Raw genomic sequence first — 21,582 nt, forward strand, 5'->3', positions numbered from 1 at the left:
CTTTAAGAAGAACCAGGGTATCTAACTTCTGTCACCCTACAAGGCTAGAGATGTTTGTTGTTGACCCTTACAACACACTTCCACAACGAAGTACGGTAATCCATTATCCACTGTATCCTCATGTATACATAGGTGAGTTGTCAGATGTTACAGTCTTAGAATTTTCAGCTCTTCATTCTGAAAAAGACTGTAGCCAACCATCTCTCTCCTGGAAGGCCCATTTAATGATCACGAAGTCTTTTGTTGTGAGAACAGCTGGAGCACTTTTAAAATTTTACAACACCAGTAGCGGGTTTTTGCCTGACCCCATTCTGAAATTGTTCCAGTACAAAGCCATTGCACAACACTGCCAAAGGTGCTGAAATCTGGGGTTGTAATGAAAGAATAGTCATGAATCTGGAAACCATCCAAAGTTTCTTTTTAAGGAGAATTCTGGCTCTACCCCAGAATATCCCAATGGCCCTGTTGTGGGCTAAACTTGGTCTCCCCTCAGTCAGGGCTTGTCTGTATGTCACTTTGATTAACTATTTGAGCAAAGATAGAATACTTCAGCCAGCTGCCTTACTTACACTGCTGGAGAGAGACACCACTTGGGGTTCAGGATACAATCAGATTCATCATAGCTATTTCTTACCAGCTAATTCACAGGGCGTCCCTCCAGAAGGCTCCAAACGTATAACTAGGTATTCAGTTTAGATGCTGCATTTGATAGGCATGTCATATCTAGCTCCAAATTTTCCCCATGGTTTGGATTTATTAAGATGGGCCATAGCAGAGCTCCTACCTTTTTAATATCACTTTCTATAAACCCAGAACTGCTTTCACTGCTACATGTTTTCAAACTATGCCAACAGCCATGTCAACTTGAAAACTCTTTTGCCCAGCACCTTAATCTCTGTTGAGCCTTAAGCCCAGTTTAATGATACCACCTCATTTGTGTCATACAAAATAGGAATTTCACAAGTAGTTTATCATGCAGCATGGTGTGGGGGAGGAGAGAACTGATACTACTGTTCAACATAATTTAAACTACACTCTATGTAGCATTTTCTACAGGTAACAGTTAGGTGGATGCACTATCACATTTAAATGAAAAATCTACATTCTTGCAATGAAGGGCTAATCAAAATTTCTGATTCAGTATATGCCACAGTCAGTAAGCCAGTCAACAAGCTAGCATCTTCCAAAGGGACTACAGGTCTAGAAGACAGAATTGAAGAACAAGAATTGGTTTTTATATGCCAACTTTCTCTACCATTTAAGGCAGAATTGCCAATCTGGAGACTGGAGAACAAACAGGACCATCAACACTGAATGCTATGTGATGTCTACAGTACATAAGGGTCAAAGAACAATAATATACCTGTTGCCAAAGAGCAACACAAACATTTTTTGCATTCCTTACAGTTACTTGTAGTTGTAAATAAGTAATATTTAACTATGCAGAATGTCACTTTGACCTCATTCCTAATGGTTTAGCCTATTCTTTTCAACAGAGTCCAGGGTCATTAAAGCATGGTAGTTTTCCTTGCTATCATCCCAGTTTTGTACTAGCCTAAGACTCCACTCCAACAATGTTAGATCCTCCTAAGCAACCATGAGAATAAATGGTTTCCTATAAAATATTAGTTGAAAGACCAAGCATTATTTGACCACCCATATTTCCACTCTCCCAAATTACTCTACGTATTTCTTCTCCTACATCAGTGCTAATTCTCAACACAATTTAAGAACCTGCTTCCCCAAATCTGAATGAAATAGACTGCTGTCATGTTGTATGCTTGCACAGGCTTCCACTACTCTCGCTGTGCACATAACCCAAAACCCAACAAAGAATTTTTTTAAAAGCTGTGACATAACATCAAACGATTAGAGCTGTTAGCTTTTAAATTGGTACTGAATTATCTTTGTATACTGTTGTTGTTTATTGTGTTATGTTTTAATGGATGTTAGCCACCCTGAGCCCGGCTTCGGCTGGGATAGATGGCAGGATATGTCTAACAATTAAAAAAATATTACACTAGTTAGTAGGTATTCTTCCATAATGTACTCTTCATTTATAAGATACTCTTGCCCCTAAGAATCAACAAATTGCAGAAGCCATCAAGAGATGCCAAATGGCTTTATTAAAAAGTTTATCTTACAGCCCTTATGAAATTGCAAAAGAAATGGGCCTTCCGAACTTCTTGAGCTTGAGTGGCTACAGTGAAAGCCTGTGAACGGTCAGCATCGGAAAAAAGGATTTGGAATAACCGCCAAGTGCTGCCATGCTGAACAAAGTTGCTGTATGGGCTCATATCAGGAGAAACAGTCCTTCAAGCATCACTGGTGGAAACAGAAACCAAGTCCAACTGAATAGAACTGATACCTGCCCACGCACATGGGAGAATGAGATGGCAGTAGCCCTGTGGCACAGAGTGGTAAGCTGCAGTATTGCAGTCCAAGCTCTGCTCACGACCTGAGTTCGATCCTGACGGAAGTGGGTTTCAGGTAGCCATCTCAAAGTTGACTCAGCCTTCCATCCTTCCCAGGTTGGTAAAATGAGTACCCAGCTTGCTGGGGGTAAAGGGAAGATGACTGGGGAAGACACTGGCAAAACATGACAAAATTTTTAAAAATGCAATCACACAGCATGACACATCCAGTGAACAATGGAACTGGACTTGAAATAGACAATTAGCAGATAATGCAAACCACAACTGCCTAGGCAAGGTATGGTGGAATCACAATGGCAGAAAAACTATGCAGTAAAAGCAAGATGATAGCTGGAATAATCATTGCAGCAGATTATAGTCCTGTTCCTGTCTACTGTGGCCCTACTGATCAGCCATTTAAGTGTCCTACCCTTGAGGCTTATGTTACCTGAGCAGCACATACAATGGAGTTTCAGGCACCTAAAATCCTCATAAAAATTGTTGTTCATTCTTTCAGTCCTTGCCTTGCTGCCTGATTCAAAGGTGCTGGCAGCTGCCAGATGCATGCTTTATCATGATCAAATAATTCAGCTGTCACTGCTCATCTTCAAGGTTTTCAAGATGGACACTGTGGTTCAGTAAGAGTAGTTCAGCAGTGGAATCGGCTGCCTAGGGAGGTGGTGGGCTCCTCCTCACTGGCAGTCTTTAAGCAGCAGCTGGACGAACACTTGTAAAGGATGCTTTAGGCTGATCCTGCATTAAGCAGAGGGTTGGACTAGATTGCCTGTATGGCCCCTTCCAACTCTATGATTATATGTTTTGTTGTCTTTCCACCTGGATTTCTAAAAAGTATTATTTGGGGTTTGCCTTCAAAGATGGTTCAAAAGCTACAGAATTATATGGGCTGCATTTTAGCTAGAACAGGCTACAAACCATCCAGCATACATTGTTCTTGTAACGATTCCAGGATCACTTCATGATTCTGCTTCTTACATTAAAGGCTGTACATGGCCTAGTATATCTTGCATACCTCAAGGAGCATCTTCTCCCACACGAGAGCCTGTGTGGTGTAGTGGTTAAGAGTGTCGGACTAGGATGAAGAAGAAGAAGAAGAGTTGGTTTTTATATCCTTCTTTTCTCTACCTTTAATGAGTCTCAAAGTGGCTTACAATCACCTTCCCTTCCCTCCCACCGCACAACAGACACCTTGTGAGGTAGGTGGAGCTGAGAGAGATCTGAGAGAACTGTGACTAGCCCAAGGTCACCCAGCAGGCGTCATGTGGAGGGGTGGGGAATTAAACTTGATTCTCCAGATTAGAGTCTACCACTTTTAACCACTACACCATGCTGGATCTGGGAGACACGAGTTCAAATCCTCAATCATGCCATGGAAGCTTGCTTGGTTACCTTGGGCCAATCATGCTTTCTCAGCCTAACCTACCTCACAGGGCTGTTGTGAGGATAAAATGGATGAGAGGAGAATTATGTAAGCCACTTTGGGTTCCCATTGGGGAGAAAGGTGGAGTATAAATGATATTTCTCCAGCAAACAGTGCAACTTACAGGTAGCTGCCCCCCCCCCCAACTGGGACAAAAAAGTTTGAAAATAGCAAGTTGAAAAGAAAAAAAGCCCAATTTGCTTATCTGTTTTAGACAATTTTAATGTCACCCCTGAGTCTGTCCAAGGTGGCTTACAAAATAAAGCATAAATCATTAAAGCTTGTTAATTAAAAACATAGATCAGAAAGAGAGAGAGAATGTAAGCAACAGGCAAGCATCAAGGAGAAGGGTCCATACTTTTAGATTGTAGCCCCTATGGTTGCAATCTGCTAACACACACACGCACAACACCTCAGGCAAAATGAACACAGAACTTGTAAGTCCATACTAACACAGGAAATGCTAAGCAAGTGTTGAGTCAGCCTGGATTTTTAATACAGCATATCAAAGTGACCAAATTTGTTACAAATTTCATTAAGCCTTTTCAGCTGCGGAAAACTTGGCTCCTGGATTACCCTTGTTTTACCATTATTTACCAGTCGACCATTATTTTATGCATATATTTAGTACAAAACACACTTTGTGAGAAACTGTTTCTAGACACTGATGAATTTTGTTCTCCATTTTTAAGAAGGGACTGAAACAGCCATAGAACAGACAACTAAAAAAACACAAAACACTGCAGGATGAAAAACAAAGCCCTGTTAAGCCATCTGGCCCCGTCCCTTAAACCCCTAAAATGAAATCAACAACAAACACTGCTGAGAGAAAAGATTTAAGTAGAGATGTTCAAGCATTTGCAAACTGGAAAATCATCATCACAGTACACACAGTTTACCATATTATTTCAATAACCTCCCTGAAACACACTATCTTCCTGCAGTGTCAAATGGCAGGCAATTCTCTTCTTTTCACTGTTTATAATTACAGCCTGCTAATTAGCCTGTAAACAAAGGCACTAAATATTAGAAATACAGAGTTGGATCCAGCAATCTGTCAGCATAACTGAAGGCTCTGAATATTTGTAGTGTAGGTTTATACAGCCACAAGGGCCAAATGCTTGCCTTATTTTATGCAGAATGAATGTTTTATGAAATGCCACAAACAGTAGTTTTCTTTGCTTTTAACAAAGAATGTCAGTACTCATATATAAAGGTTACACTTATTTCCACCTATTCCCCCCTCATCCCCACAAAAAAAAGGTGTCAGTGCTCAGTATTGGTAAGTATTGTATGACAGAGAGGTGTAAAATGCCTTGAAGTACACCCAGGGGTCCCACATCTTTGTTCAGGCCTGCAGTCCCCCACATGGCAAGGGCCACCTTCAGCAGGAGCTCAGGAAGAAAACCACTTTTCTCCTAGAGGGAATCAGCACAAAACAAAAGAGACCCTTTCCTTGGTACAAAGGAGTTCATCATCTGTTTGCCCATCACCTGGGCAGGCATGTCAAGTCAAAGAATCCTTTCCTGAAGTTTGCAGGAAGTTTCTCTTGAAGATTTCCTAGCACCTTAAGTCTTCCAAATCTCTGTTCCCTGCTGTCACCTTCTAGTTGAAGTTGTGACTTGACCATCTCATTGTATCTGGCCTTGCCTGCCATCTGCATTTCTAAAGACGGGTTGGGTAAAGCTAGAGAGCAATCAACTCCCCCCCCTTCCCTGTTCTGTGTTGAGAGAGAAAAACTTTTAAAAATGCAACAAGGAAGTTTTGTACAGTCCAAACCCTACCAGCATCCCAAATCACTGTGAATGAGAGCAACAGGATCAGTTTGGATGGTGGCCAGTCCAGAATACCCAGCAGGAATGGGAGAGAAAAGTTGGGGGGGGCGCCTGTGCTTACATATACACGCACCCAGACTCCCCTGCCTCCTGTGACATGTACTACCACAAAAGAAGCCCTGTCCAGAAAACAAGTGGGATTCTGTCAAGCATGAAGCATGAAAATGTGAAATTACATTCAAAAGTGGATTGAAGAACACATGCCACCAAGCAGAGGAAAATAATTACTCTGGAGTTACGGCCAGGACCTCCATATCATATTTCCCATGAGCCATATTGACAAGGATATGTACAGCCCATGTTTGATAGTCTAGGCCTACAAGGAGACTTGGTAGCTTGAGGCCTGAATGACCTATTCAAAATGACAGGGGAAAAAATATGTTAAAGCACATCAGCGTTCATTTCCCAAGAGTATAAAAATTAGATAAGGGATACTCAACCTGTAGTAGAATACAACTCTGCCAGCCAGAAGATGCTCTAACAACCTTTGCTGTAGCGAGGAAATATCACAGCCGTTACTAAATTTCCTTGAAATGCTTGGCAAAAATGCATGTACATGATACATGTAAAGACTGCCGCCAAAGAGGCTTTCCAGCCACTGAAGAGGAAAAAAACCTATTTTTAAAAATTAAAAAGTAGAAAAGGGGCAAATAAGCACCACTGACTTGAGCAGGGCTACACCACCCAAAAAAGGTTGTGCTGAGGGGCATTCCCAGACTTTAAGGGGTGAGGAAGCTGCCTAAAGGCAGCTCCACCCCTGAGAACGCCCCTCCCACACCGGTGAATGCGGCCTCTTCTGGGATTTAGTTCCCAGAGTGGCACTGCTGACGGGGGAGGTAGGCGCAGCTCCATGCCACCCAGGCGCCAGTGGAAATGCCCTCTGCGCCAGCATAAGTGTCTCTTATCACGGGATAAGTGGGCAGTTGCACCGGCATGGGGTCATGATGGCTTCTATGGAGCTTTGCCCCCCCCCCCGGGAATGTACCCTATGATACTTTTTCTACAAAGAGTATCTTGCATTAAAGATAATTGTGACGTACAGAACGAAAACATACTATTGTAATCAGTATAAATTTTTGAAGTAAGTACAATGTATTAAGTGGTTAAAGCAGCCATTCAACTGTAACATGAATTAAAATTAAAGAGGACTCCTATTCACACACATACAATCTAATAACATCTTGAAGTAAATATAGTAAGTCTAGAATACATTGGTTTACCCCATCCTGTCTTTCACTTACATGTCAAAGGCTGCATAGGTAATTTTTTTTCAAGTTATAGTTTATAACCGGAGTTACCTATGCTTCAGTGGAATACAATTAGGCTGGGAGATTCTCACTTTACTTTTAAAACATTTGAGCAAAAAAGTGCAGAGTGAGCACAAACAACAAACAGAACAGTGCTGATTTGCAAATGAAAACCCAGAGTGTAAAGAACAAAAATCTCAAAGATGTGGGGCATCTCTCCTCTGCTTTTGTTCCTTTTCTTGACTGCTCCCATTATTCTTTCTGGCAGAAGTGCAGCTTAGGCAGCTGCAGACTTTCCCTATCTGATGCCTGCTGTTGCCCTTTCTTGACTGGTAGCGAAGCAAAAACACCCAATTGCACTCATGTGAATCTTTCCCTGAAAGACACTTGCCTAAAATGGCTACTTAAACACCATTCTCCAGAGGATGGATTAAGTTACTGCTAAGTGCCAGTAGCAAATATACTTCACATCACTCGGTAAACTGAATGCGGTCGATTGTACACCGTTGAATTTAATTCTGCAATTCAGTTTACCTATGAAAGCAACTGAAGGTGGGGGAGGGAATCACACCGAAGTAGACTTTAGTTAGTTTAACTTCTCAGAGGACAGGAAAATATATTTGAAGATAAAATAAATGAAAGTCTCGGATTCTTCTGAAACCTTGCAATGCTGAAATGGACAACTGAAGTATGGCTATACCAGTCTGGTGAATTTCTAATCTATGCCTTTATACAAGCTAATTAGGGCTACAATTGTAAGGACACTTTCTTGGGAGTAAGCCATACTGAATGAAATGGAACAATTCTGCATAGACATGCTTAGGATTACTCCCGAGCAGCCAGCAAGCAAAAAACAAACTAAAAAGTATTTTTGGAGAAATGGAAAGGAGCCATTGTGCAGGTGTTAAGATACAGCTGCAAAATTTTGCACAGCTCCATGGAACTCTATGTGGCGTTCCACGGAGCTGTGCAACAATTTTGCAGCCATATCTCAGCGCCTGCATAATGGCTCCTTTCCAGCCTGAAAGGGATTAGGAAGCTGCCTAAAGGCAGCTCCTCCCCAGGGAATGTCCCGGGAACAGCACCCAGGACGCTGGCGCGAGAACTCACAACAAACATACACCACCAGGAAGGCAGTGTGGGTGCAGGAGGCTCGCCCTTCTATGCAGCGCCCAGTGGCCAGGATAAGTTGCCCTGCACCAGCATCTGTGCCAGTTTGAATGGTGCAAGTGGCATGGATACTGCCATAGGGGCCATGGCCGGTTCCTGGGCAGCTCCGCCTCCCCTTCAGGATTACATGGTAAGTGTGTAAAGTGCTTATAAAGTAAATGTAGAGGTGAAATAAAAGAGCAAGAATTCAGGGGCACCTTAAAGACTAACAAAATTTCTGGCATGGTATGAGCTGTGACTCATGAAAGCTCATACCCTGCCCAAAATTTTGTTAGTCTTTAAGGTGCTACTGGACACTTGCTCTTTTCTACTGCTACAGATATAACACAGCTACCCATCGACATGTAAAATAAGTATTACATGGAGGTGGAATGCAGGAATTTGGGGGCTTTTTGTCACCCTCACCAAAGGCATCTATATCTCTACAGCAGTAAATCTTCATCTATCTGGAACTGTTTTTGAGTAAACTGATCTTCAGAGTAACAACTTTAACACTTTGTAACTACCCAACACCTTAGAGGTTTACTCTGTACAACTGCCCAAACACGTATAAAGCAAGGCGATAACCTCACTTAGCACTGACAACTATATGTGAATAGATGCCCTCATGCATTCAAATTCTTATACCGCAGAGATGTGCAACCATAGGGAAGAAAACTTTAATGGAATCCTGAAAATCTAAGCTTCTTTTTAATATAACAGAAGTTACCATGAAACCTCCTTAGAAGACACATGCAAAATCAGACGCACCTTTTTGTGTGCTTCCAATTACTTCTCCCTTCTACTAGCTGACGATAACTTGGTGCGAAAATAACATGCTAAAGTAAATGAGAAAAGTACATCCAATCTACATTACAATTTTCCTTAGAACCCTATACTGGATTTTACTTGATTGAAGTGACTTAGAACCCTCTCGGATACATCTGATGTTTCAATAGAAGCCTATAATGTAGACAGGGAGCAAAGATGTGGTGTTGTAATGTATTTAAAGCATGCCTATGTCCACCTATAAATTTGACTGCGATTATCAATTAACAGATGGATGATCAGGCAGAGTTCCTGTAATATAGGTCCCACACTGGGCTCCCTTACTTCCAATAGGCTTCACCACCACTTCAAATCTATCAAATCTTCTCGGCACAATAAATATATATTGCTGCTATAGAAGCACAATAAAAACATATTGCTGCTATAGAAACAAATCACACAATCACTATAGCTAAAGCCAGACTGTTAAAATTAATCTTCAGCATCAGCATTACACAGTACATACTAGTAGTTAGGATGTCAGACTAGGATCAGGGAGGCCTGTATTTAAAATTTTAGTCAGCCATGAAATTCACTGGATTACCTCAGGCCACAATTACTCTCTCCCTCAACCCAACCTACCTCAAAGGAATACTGTGAGAATATGGAGGATGGGAAACCCATGTGTACCACCTGAACTCCTTGGAGCAAGGGTGGGATAAAAATGCAACTGATTTTTATTGAAAGCAGTTGGAATCTTTGCCACACCAGAGTTGTAGCATTAACAACAACATTAATAACATCATCAGAAAAAATATCTGGAGAATTCCCCTACAGCCTGAACAATAAAACAACATCGGCTAGAATATAGATGGGTATATTAAGAACATAAGAAAGGCTCTGCTGGATCAGACCAAGGCCCATCAAGTCCAGCAGTCTGTTCACACAGTGGCCAACCAGGTACCTCTAGGAAGCCACAAACAAGACGAGTGCAGCAGCACCATCCTGCCTGTGTTCTACCACACCCAATATAACAGGCATGCTCCTCTGATACTAGAGAGAATAGGTATGCAGCATGACTAGTATCCATTCTAACTAATAGCCATGAATACCCCTCTCCTCCATGAACATGTCCATTCCCCTCTTAAAGCCCTCCAAGCTGGCAGCCATCACCACATCCTGGGGCAGGGAGTTCTACAATTTAATGATGTGTTGTGTGAAAAAATACTTCCTTTTATCTGTTTTGAATCTCTCACCCTCCAGCTTCAGCAGATGACCACGCGTTCTAGTATTACGGGAGAGGGAGAAAAACTTCTCTGTCCACTCTCTCCAAACCATGCACAGTTTTATAGACCTCTATCATGTCTCCCCTTAGCCGCCTTCTTTCTAAGATAAACAGCCCTAAGTGTCTTAACTGCTCCCCATAGGACAGTTGCTCTAGTCCCTTAATCATTTTGGTTGCTCTTTTCTGCACCTTCTCAAGCTCTGTAATATCCTTTTTTAGGTGTGGAGACCAGAACTGTACACAGTATTCCAAGTGTGGTCTCACCACAGATTTGTACAAGGGCAGTATGATATCAGCAGTTTTATTCTCTATTCCTTGTCTAATTATGGCCAGCATGGAATTTGCCTTTTTTACAGCAGCCGCACACTGGGCTGACATCTTCATCGAGCTATCCACTACCACCCCAAGATCCCTTTCTTGGTCTGTCGCTGCCAGCACAGATCCCATCAGTGTATGTGTGAAGTTGGTTTTTTTTTGTCCTAATATGCATCACTTTACACTTACTCACACTGAATTTCATTTGCCATTTTAAAGCCCAGTCTTGCAGTATGTAGAGATCCTTTTGGAACTCTTCACAGTCCGATTTTGTTTTAACCACCCTAAATAATTTGGTGTCATCTGCAAACTTGGCTACTTCACTGTTTAACCCCAACTCCAGGTCATTGATGAACAGGTTGAAAAGCACCGGTCCCAACACAGATCCCTGAGGCACCCCACTGCTCACATCCTGCCACTGGGAGAACTGACCATTGATTCCTACTCTCTGCTTCCTATTTTTCAGCCAGCTCTCAATCCATAAGAGGACTTGTCCTCTTATCCCATGACTATGAAGTCTGCTTAGCAGTCTTTGGTGGGGGACTTTGTCAAAAGCTTTTTGGAAATCCAAATACACAATATCCACAGGCTCATTCCTGTCCACATGCTTATTGACGCTTTCAAAAAACTCTAATAGGTTAGTGAGACAGGACCTACCCTTACAGAAGCCACGTTGGGTTTTGCCCAGCAGACCTTGCCCTTCTATATGCTTGACAATTCTATCTTTAATAATACTTTCCAGTAATTTACCCGGAACAGAAGTTAAGCTAACTGGCCTGTAATTTCCTGGGTCCCCCCTGGAACCTTTTTTTATAAATGGTTGTTACATTGGCCATTCTCCATTCCTCTGGTACAGAGGCTGATCGAAGGGACATATTACATATCTTAGAAGTTCAGCAATTTCCCATTTGAGTTCTTGAACTCTAGGACGAATACCATCTGGTCAAAATGCAACTGGCAAAACATACAATTTAAGAGACAATTAAAATTAAATCTGCAGAATTTGATATGTGGATGCAATCAGGTTTCATTTAATTACATGACACTCAAAGAAGTCAAGAACCCAAAGGAGGTTAAGAACCACACACACATGATGCCCTGTCTGAGAGATGCCAGTTCTGAAACATTACAGAAAATTTATAAAAATATTCTATCACTTTGTGCTAGATTCTGTAAAACTGGTTTTCAAACATCCCATGTTTGAATATGTTGCCTATAGCCATCTTAACTAGTTTTCTACATTTCCTTTATTTCCAGAACATGAGTAGATAACAAGGATGCTTGTTTTCAGAATCTAAGAACAAAATATCTGCCTACACTGTACTTCAAAATAGCAGTTATTTTCCAAGCTACACTGATGTTATCACCTTGCTAGTCAAAACTGTTGGAATAGAAGCATTCCAGTTAAACTTCGGCCTTAAATTACTGAGCATATTTGCAACTAACTTTTCCGGTCTAGATATCCGGGAATAGCAGTGTAATCCTATGCAGAGTTACTCTAGTCTAAGACAACTGACTTCTGATGTTCTCTCAACTTCCTTTCCATTATACCTGATTAAGAGGTCTGCCAGCATGGTGTGTTGATTAAAATCGGTGGACTCTAATCTGGAGAACTGGGCTAGATTCCCCACTCTTCCACACGAAGCCTGCTGGGTGACCTTGGACCAGGGCCCTCAGAACTGTCTCAGCCCACATGTAGGCAGGCAATAGCAAACCACCTCCAAACGTCTCTCACCTTGAAAACTCTGGGGGATCGCCATAAGTCAGCTGTAACTTGAGAGCACTTTCCACCACCACCACATAACTTGTAAGAAGGATGGAATCTTCTCCAGCCTAAGGAGTCTTCCTCCAATTTAAGTGGTGTTTCCTTCAACAGACAAGCCACTTAAATTGGAGGAAGGTTTCAAACTTTGCTCAGTGAAATTGTAGGAAAGGGTAGGATCCACTCTAGTATGTGTCTGTTCCCAGCATCTCTAGCAAAAAGGGCTTAGAAAATCCTCTGTCTGAGACTCTGGGAAACTGCTGCTAGTTTGAATAGATACTGCTAGACTGCACAGACACAAGAACCATCATGTTGGATCAGGACAGTGGTCAATTAGGATATATTTAATGTTATGCTATTCTGTTCCAATATGCCTCACCTTACATTGACTCATACCGAACTCCGTTGATCTGACTCAATATAATGCAGGTTGATAAAGAACCCTCTCAGTGTTCTAGCTCATGGAAATGTCCTGCACTTCCTTCTGAAACCTTAGCACAGCTCCTACAAGACATATGGATTCCAAATTTTATTTCCTGAACTACACTCTCTTTTTAAAAAGTAGGCTTATGTTAAATATTTTGCCAGTTAACTTTCCTAGGTAGACTGAACAAACACCAGGTACAATGGGGAAAAATAAGTAGAAGCAGAAACCAGAAAATTTCCCTTTTAAGTTTCATAGAAAATTCGAACCATTTATATTGGAGCACAGAGCCCTGAGAAATCATATATAACAGAATGCTCATTCAAGGACTACACTGCAAAATGAAATATCGATAAGAATTCTAAAGTCATACCCCATAAAGAAAGGTTCATTGTATGCAGTCTTTCAGTTAAAATTATTCACTTTGGGGGAAAATCTTTAGTTAGGCTTGAGCTGTACAAGAATAGGAATCATTTTAAGTACAAAGCAAGATCAGCTTGACATATCAGTAGACAGGGCACAAAGTTTGCAACTTCTGGGATATATCCCATTAATGTGACAGTTAATGAAATTAGAGAAGTGTTTGAGTCCATACTCTTTTTTATGTATTGGATGTGCTTTCCATTATGATCCATTAAAACATTTCCTTACCCTGCAGTAAAGTTTTACATTTTTCCCAAAAAGGAAAAACAGGAAGCAAAAGGGGAAGGGAACGCAAATATCTTAATGGCTCATAACTGAATACATTCTCAATACCTGAAGTCAGTACTTCATGTCATCACTTACAATTCAATGTCATCCAAAATTTCAAACACACAGGTACTAAAGTTAATGCAGCCACTGGAATATGCATGTGTTCACAGAGATCTTAGGGTCTTCTTTGTACATACAAATGATTACCCTAAAAGGTAACAGACAATTTAAAATGAGACTAGGTAAGAGGGCTAAAGAAGGGACAGCAGAGAGGAAAAATAAGAGATGCACAGAGGAAAAAGTGATCTAACAAACCCACAAAGCAGGGGTGGCCCATCCATTAAGTGTACCTAGGTGATTGCCCAGGGTCCCAGAGCTGGAGGGGTGCCCAAAAAGGCTTGTGTCCAGCACCTGTCTGTGGGGCCAGAGCAGCCCTCTCAGATGGACACATCTGCGCTGCCTTTTCCCACTTGTGACTTTAAGGATTTCACTGGAGTGGGTGGAGCAGGGAATGTCCCAGGAAGGCGTGGAGGCTGGACCAAGGACTGCAACTCCCAGGAAGGTGGCTACCCCCAAAAGCCCCCGCCATAACCCTTGCCTCATCTCAGTCCCACCCAGGGCAGCAACTTCACCTCCTCTCACCTAGCTTGGACAGGCTGCTCAGCCCTGGGGCCAGAAGAGCAACAGGGAAACCTAGTAGACTAAAAAGGATAGACAGAGCATAGAAGTGAGTGTACCAGCCACTCCTGACAGAGAGGGGAAGGGTCCGTGGAGCGAGGAGGATGAGCTTTTTGTTTCAACAGCCATAGCTATCCCCTCTGGAATATGACTTCCTGTGTGCTTGAACCCTTGTTTGGTAGAATCCAGAGGTGGTATTTTTCATTTTAGCTTTGGTGCATACTGAAAACTTCAGCTAATTCCCTATATGTCAGCAGGGATAGCTTTTTTCTCCTTGATACCTATAAAATATACTAAATACTAAACGAAGTATAAAGGGGGGGGAGTTTTCTTTCTAACTCTATGGTTCTGCCCCCCAAAACATGAACATCTATGGGCCTGCACCATTAATTTTTCTGTGCTTCATTAACATACATCTGCAGTTCGAGCCATATTAAACTGAAGTCCAGTAGCACTGTGAAAACTAACAAAGTTTATTCCATCCCAATGCATGTTGGGAAGTACAGTACTCTGTGCCACAAGGGAGGCTGAGATCCTTTTGATGTCTTTATTGAGGGGAATAGGACTCTCATCCCCCAACATTTTAGTTCTCCCACTACACTACGGGTACATTCAGGGAGTGGTTCAAAAAGAAAACCGGCATTAAACAGAAAGCGGTTAAGTGCTACTGTTATCAAATACAATTAAACTGAAATATTTGGCTCTCAACTCAGCTAGCCTCTGGACAAGACAACTTACACAATGCAAGACCAGATCTAAAGAAAGTTTTTAAAATGACAACTGATACTTTCCTGAATCACATCAGTATAGAAAACAATGGTGCTGACAACATGACACCTACTTTTCATTGTGCACTTTATTTCACATTATTTGTAGTCTGCCTTTCTCACTGAGACTGTTTTACATAGGTTGCAAAATGCCAGGAACCTGGGAACCTTTCTGACCTCCTCAGGCAGGCCATTCTAAAGGATACATGAACACATGAAGCGGCCTTATACTGAATCAGACCCTGGGTCCATCAAAGTCAGTATTGTCTACTCAGACCGGCAGCAGCTCTCCAGGGTCTCAAGCAGAGGTCTTTCACTTCACCTACTTGCCTGGTCCCTTTAACTGGAGATACCGGGGATTGAACCTGGGACCTTCTGCATGCCAAGCAGATGCTCTACCACTGAGCCATGGCCCCTCCCCAATGGGGATGGGGGGACCACTACAGAGAAGTTGCATGTATGGGGAGTTGTTGATTTTGCTTACTTGCAAGGTGGCATCTGCAGAAGGTTCTGCTCAGACAACAAGCAAAACTGTCATGTTGGGACACAGGTGGAGAGGTGGTCTTGCAGATATGAAGGTGAGGCCATGAAAGGCTTTGGCCATCACGTGTAATACCTTGAACTCTGTAACTGATGCTTTGTAACTGATGGAGTAACTATAAAATGGGTGCGATATGCATGTTCCACCTAGCTCCCGATAATAATCAGGCTGCAGCATTCTGCACAAACTGAAGTTATTTTATACATGTATTGAAGTCTATATTTGAGGTGTTTTTTTTTTAGGTTTCAGCAAGTTTCTAATAAAGTCAAGTTTTCAACCTCCAAAGCCATTATAATGCAAGAGGCCCCAAACACTGAAAAAAAAGTTATCTACATCTGGGAGTGCCGGCTTGTATATATGGGGGTGGCAAGCCTATGTATTTGGAGGAGCAGCATTATTTTCCCAAGAGTATATTCTTATTTTTAGTCACAAAATACCTCACCAGAAGCAAAAAACAACCACTACCACCTTAGCCATGAATGAGAGCAGAGAACATGAAAGAAGATAACGTTATCTCTCCAACTTAAATGCTGCCAGTCTTCTCTGGAAAAATACAGCATGGCTGTATCTTATATTGCTGAAGTAGAAGTATTCCTTTAGAAACAAATGCCATATTTTTAAGACGAAGAAGAGTTGGTTTTTTTATATACCGGTTTTATCTACCTTTTAGGGAGAATCAAACTAGCTTACAATCTCCTTCCCTTCCTCTTTCCTCAACAGACACCTTGTGAGATAGGTGTGGCTGAGACAGTTTGGAGAGAAATGTGACTAGCCCAAGGTCACCCAGCTGGCTTCATGTGGAGGAGTGGGGAAACAAATCCGGTTCACCAGATTAGAGTCCACCACTTTTAACCACTACACCACACTGGCTACATCACATTGGTTAAGTGATCTAACAACAACAACAACAAAAAGATGACAAATGGCTGCTAATAGCACTGACTGATTGATGTGAAAATCTCCATCATTTCATTGGAAACCTTGAGGCAAAAAATGCACATAAGATTTCACAAAACATACTTCCTAAACCCAGGTCAAGCTTCTCCTGAATATTTGAGGCTGTATTAAATGCTACACTTTCCCACTTCTAATGTTTTAACTAGTGTTGTCAATACCATTCTACCATGCTAATTAAAAAACAACATCACAAAATCTCACTGTCTGCATAACACACAGCACTTCTATTGAAGTGCCTGAACACAGGTAAAAATGGAGCATCCATCCTAACAAGTATGATCTGGGGCAAATACGCATCATACATTTGGCGCAACGATCAACATGAAACAACAAATTACGTACATGTGTATGTTAATTGTTGTATTAACTCCAATTTCTCTCCCATTTAGTAACAAGATGCTTAAATATTAGCATAAGGAAACAAATTTGCCCACTTTCTAACCAGGAAAAGGCACTCCTTGTTAACTTTTCTGCACATCACAAATGATGTGCATCATTAACTTTTCTGCACATCACATAAAGCTGCTACAGGCTACTACCTAGTAAGAGAGCTTCTACTCATCCCCCAGCAATAACTGAATTTACTAAGTTCTTCAAGTTCCAGCATTCCAACTAGATACTAAATATCATAATATACTAAATAATGTACTGAATAATTTAATCAGAAAGTGATTAAAATGTGGAATTTGCCTATGGGCCCATATGGGCCTATGCTGGAAATGTGGAAAGGAAAGAGGAACATTTATGCATGCATGGTGGATATGTAAAAAAAAGTAAAAGTTTTTGGAAAAAAGTTATTATAGAAACTAATAATTTGATTAATATGAGAGTAAAAAGAAAACCTGCATTTTGTTTATTGGGAATCCCACAAGAAAAAATGGGTAGTAATGATAGGGTCATTTGTCAATATAGTTTTGCTGCTGCAAGAATTGTAATAGCTAAAGTTTGGAAGCAAGTGAATAAACCTTCAATTCGTGACTGGAGAGGGAAATTATGGATGTATATGAGGATGGCCAAATTAACAGGGTGTTAAGGCGCCGGCCAGACCCCCATTAGGCAGCCTCCTGAGCCCTCCCCCCCCCCCAAGATACACCACCTTCCCCCCCCCCCGAGATAAGCCACCCCTTTTTTTTGTGCCGGCTGCATTGCCTCCTAAGCCCGGCGCAGGCATTCCAGTCAGGAATGTGCTGGAAGAAGAGTTGGTTTTTATATGCTGACTTTATCTACCTTTTTAATGAGAATCAAACTGGCTTACGATCTCCTTCTCTTCCTTTCCCCACAACAGACACCTTGTGAGGTAGGTGAGGCTGAGAGAATTCGAAGAGAACTGTGACTAGCCCAAGGTCATCCAGCAGGCTTCATGCTCAGGAGTGTGGAAACCAACCTGGTTCACCAGATTAGAGTCTGCCGCTCCTAACCACTATGCTATGCTGGCTCTCTCTTATGTTTCCCCCACACACGCACACCCAGCATGGCTGCTCATTCTACCTTGGTATTCCTTGAAGGTTTCCCATCCAAATACTAAGCACCCTGCTTAGCTTCTGAGATCTGACGAGATCAGGCAGCCTGGGGCTATCCAGGTCACAATATTTACTCCCGTGCAAGTGTACAAGATCCCAGCTTGAAAATGCATCCACAGAACCATGCACTTCTGTGGCATCTTATATTGTTTGATAAATCCTGCAGCAAGCTAGCTGATAACTTCCATCTAGTAGTAGTAAATTTTCAGTAGAATGAGCAGCCATGCTGTGTGTGCGTGTGTGTGGGGGGAAACACTTGTTAGAAATGTTTTCAACAATCTTCTCAGAATCTAGGCAGGGAGGAACAGAACATTTTAAAACTTCTTACCCCTCCCAGCTCTAACAATGAAAGATGAAGCCATGAAGAAGCATTGTAATTCTCCCAAACCACCATGTAATGTCATAAAATGGCCAGTGAACTTCAGTTAAGTTCTCATTGTAGCAGTAGTGATGCGTTTCATAGATGGGATTTAAATATAGCTCTTTCTTTTTAAAAAATGCCTCAGTATGCAGCAGCGACTGAGGCGTCTGACAGGTTCTGTGCACCTGCTTCATCCTGCCTCTATCCTGAGACACACCTTTAGGCGAACAGGTGCAATTCTGTGTTCTGACAAGTCTGAAAATTGGAGGAGGGAGCTAGTCCTGACTAGCACCATTCCACTTAGCATTCAATTTACATAAGTATCTGGGAGCCCCATTCAAATATCAGGGATCACAGTACCAAGCATAGAAAGCCGTTGATAACTATAATCATCCAGCCACCGTCATCATAAGCAGGACAGCAAAGTGAGGCCCTGGGAATAGACAGGCTCTGAACCCCACGGCTCAGCTTTGGAACTTCTGGAAATAATAAAGATGAAAACAGCCCCCAAGCATAACCAGAGTGCATTTCCCTGTACACTAAATAACCACAGCCAGTTCCTATGTATCTAGGATTAGAAAACAGGGCTTGTAGACAAGCTAGAACACCTGCACTTCTTTCTTTTTTGAAAAGTTAAGCACTGGATCTCTCTGAACAGGCCTGGAGAGGAGTGTCAGGCTCCAGACTGTTACGGGAATAACAATCCGTCATATTTTTGCCCTGCCCTTCTTTCAAGTTGCTCAGGGCATCATAGATTTGCTCGCCCTCCTCTTTATCATCCCAATAACCCTGTAAGTTAGTCAATGGCATTTAGTTCAATCTAATGAAAGGTCACTCAACAAGTTACAGAACCCTGGTCTCCACAGTTCTGTTATTGCTTGCTAATCACCATTCAGTACATCCTGTTACAGTTAAAGGGGGGGGGGAATCCAACCTGCATTATGGACATGAGCGAAGCGCTTACCTGCATAAGCCTTCCATGCGTGCCCATCGTATTTACATGCACTTACCGTAAGTTAAAGCGCATTCACGAGCAGGTTTGGGATGCCAGTGGCACACCTGCCAAGCCACTAATTGCTAGTGTGCCACTGCTGGTCTGGCCCATGCTACAAAGCGAGCACATTTAAATGTGACGGAATGTGCATGAAAAGCACACCCAAACCTGAGCTTGTTATCATATCGGTTTTGGCCTTGACTTAGTGTCTTCCGTAGTTTTTAAAGTCAGGTGCAGGGGCCTAAGAATCCCTGGTTGCCCTGCCCCTTTGCCCCAGAGGCATGCAGACAAACTATAGTCACTACAATCGTGGCAGAAAGGTACCACCAGTTGGTAAAAAGCACGAACTCCCCAGAGACAAATGGATCACAATATACATTCAGAGGTGGGGTCCTGCCCCAAAGCAGGATATAGTTGCAAAGTTATTGGCGGATACTGATCCAAAGGTAAGCCTCGCTGTGGCAGCGTTTTTATCTATGGTTTTTAACGATACCTTCTTTTAACTGTTTAGCTATTATACGTTTGTAAGTTTGGTAATTTATGTATTCTGGGATGTCCTGAATTTGTTCCGCTCATGACCGGTCGGTCCACGAGCATGAAGAACGGAATAAAGGCAAGCACTACAGTTGTGAAGGAACAGCCGAAGCGGGCGGGGAGGGGGAGAAGTCTCCGCACACTTTTCAGGACGGGCTCGCCCTGGCCCTGAAAGAGGCCCTCGCTAGACCTTCGGCTCAAATGAAGACCAGTTGGGCGCCAGTCCCAAATTCCTGGGCAGCCTTTCAGGCTCTTATTCTCCGCCACGCACTCCCTCCGACCCCCTCCGCAGCCACCACCACGCGACCGGGAAACGTGAGGACGCGCACTCCCCCGGCCCCTGCAGTCCTCCCCCCCCCCAAGCCCCCCGCGCGCTCCCAGGCTTTGGGCTCAACTTCACGAGGCACCTGCCGCCCTGGGGAAGCAGGTGGGCGGGAGGGCGGACTCGTCGGCGGCCGCTGCTCGCCCGCCCCCCGCCTCCTTCCTCACTCACCTGTCCCGGGGGTCGACCCAGCTGGTGGTCTTGGTGGCGTGGTCGATGAAGTAGACTTTGCCGTCGTGGTCGCGGGCTTCCTCCCAGCCCTCGGGCAAAGGCAGCTCTTGCCGGGGCATCTTCCCCGGCGGCGTCGGGGGAGGGACGGGGCGAGCGGGCGCGGCGGCGGCGGCGGCCCCATGCAAAGCGCCCCGCAACCCCCCGCCCTGCCCAGCCCAGCAGCTGGCACGGCGGGCCGGGGCGAGGGGCCGCCGCGGGCAGCGTGGCGGGGGCGCGGCCGGCGGGGCGGGAGCCTCACATCCTCCGGCTGGAGGCTGCGGGGGAAGCGCGGCTAGGCGAGCCGGGGACGACCCGGAGTGCCCCCTCTCCCCTCTCCCCGCGCCGGTGCAAGGGGCCACCCGGCCTGGAGGTGCTACCAGCTGCAACTACCGCCTCCTCCTTCAGGGCTCCATCGCCTCTCCCTTCAACCCCGGGTCCCCGGAGCCTGGGGGTGCGGGGGGGGGGGAGCGGCGCTTCCCCGGACGGAGCCCACCGCAGCCTCGCCTTTCCTGCTTGCGCGCCGCCGCCCGCTCCACCGAGGGCAATGCGAAGCCTACCGCTGCTGCTACCGCCTCTTCTACTCCTCCTCCTCCTCCTCTACCCGGTCCTACTGTAATCCAGGTATTAGCGCGGCCCCGGCCAAACGGGTACAAAAAAAAAAAACTGACGGCGGCTGCTACTACTGTAAACACGGCCGAGTTGAAACTAAGCGCCTCCCCCTGCCCAGGGCGGGCAGCCGGAAAGGGATAATAAGGCTTGCCCCCCCCCCTTGGGCCATGGATGCGCGGCAGCTTTTGCCTTGGACCGGCCGCTCTCTGGATGCGCATTTCCCACATCCACATTCTGCAAACTCAAAAATAAACTATGACGTAGAGATTTGAGAGTCCAGATGGGGGGAAAGGCGCCCCTATAGAGTGGCCAATCCAAGGCAAAACCTTCCATGCATAATTCGCAGCGGGTCGCCGTGTTAGTCTGTCTGCGGTAGTCGAAAAGGGCCAGAGTCCAGGAGCACCTTCAAGACGAACAACAATATTTTCTGGTAGGGTGTGAGCTTTCGTGAGCCGCAGCTCGCTTCTTCAGAAAGTTCATACCCGACCAGAAAACATTTTTTGTTCGTCTTTAAGGTGCTACTGGACTCTGGCCCTTTTCTACTTCCATGCATCAATAGCCCTTGTCCCTGCCCGGGTCAGGTGTAGTTACAACGGCAAGGTCGGATTTCTCCACCCCGCCGTAGTTCACCGAGGTGCCGGCGCCGCGCGTGAAAAGTTTGAGGAGAGCCGTGCGGGGGGCCACGCCCCCTCCCATCTCTTTTTGGTGGGGACGCTCAGGCGGCGCTTGCCCCGGGGGGGGGGGAGTCTCCGCCTGAGC

At 44.1% G+C, this 21,582-nt stretch overlaps 1 protein-coding gene across 1 annotated transcript in view; it reads right to left on the reverse strand.

The window, feature by feature from the left end:
- Positions 1-20,294, reverse strand: part of WWC1 (WW and C2 domain containing 1) — a 94,280-nt gene extending 73,986 nt beyond the window's left edge. The window contains exon 1 of the mRNA XM_056862432.1: positions 20,176-20,294. Within this exon, the coding sequence (XP_056718410.1) occupies positions 20,176-20,294 (119 nt within the window). The remainder of the gene's footprint in view (positions 1-20,175) is intronic.
- Between the last annotated feature and the right edge of the window lie 1,288 nt (positions 20,295-21,582).

The sequence above is a fragment of the Euleptes europaea genome, chromosome 1, assembly GCF_029931775.1.
Source record: "Euleptes europaea isolate rEulEur1 chromosome 1, rEulEur1.hap1, whole genome shotgun sequence".
NCBI lineage: Eukaryota > Metazoa > Chordata > Lepidosauria > Squamata > Sphaerodactylidae > Euleptes > Euleptes europaea.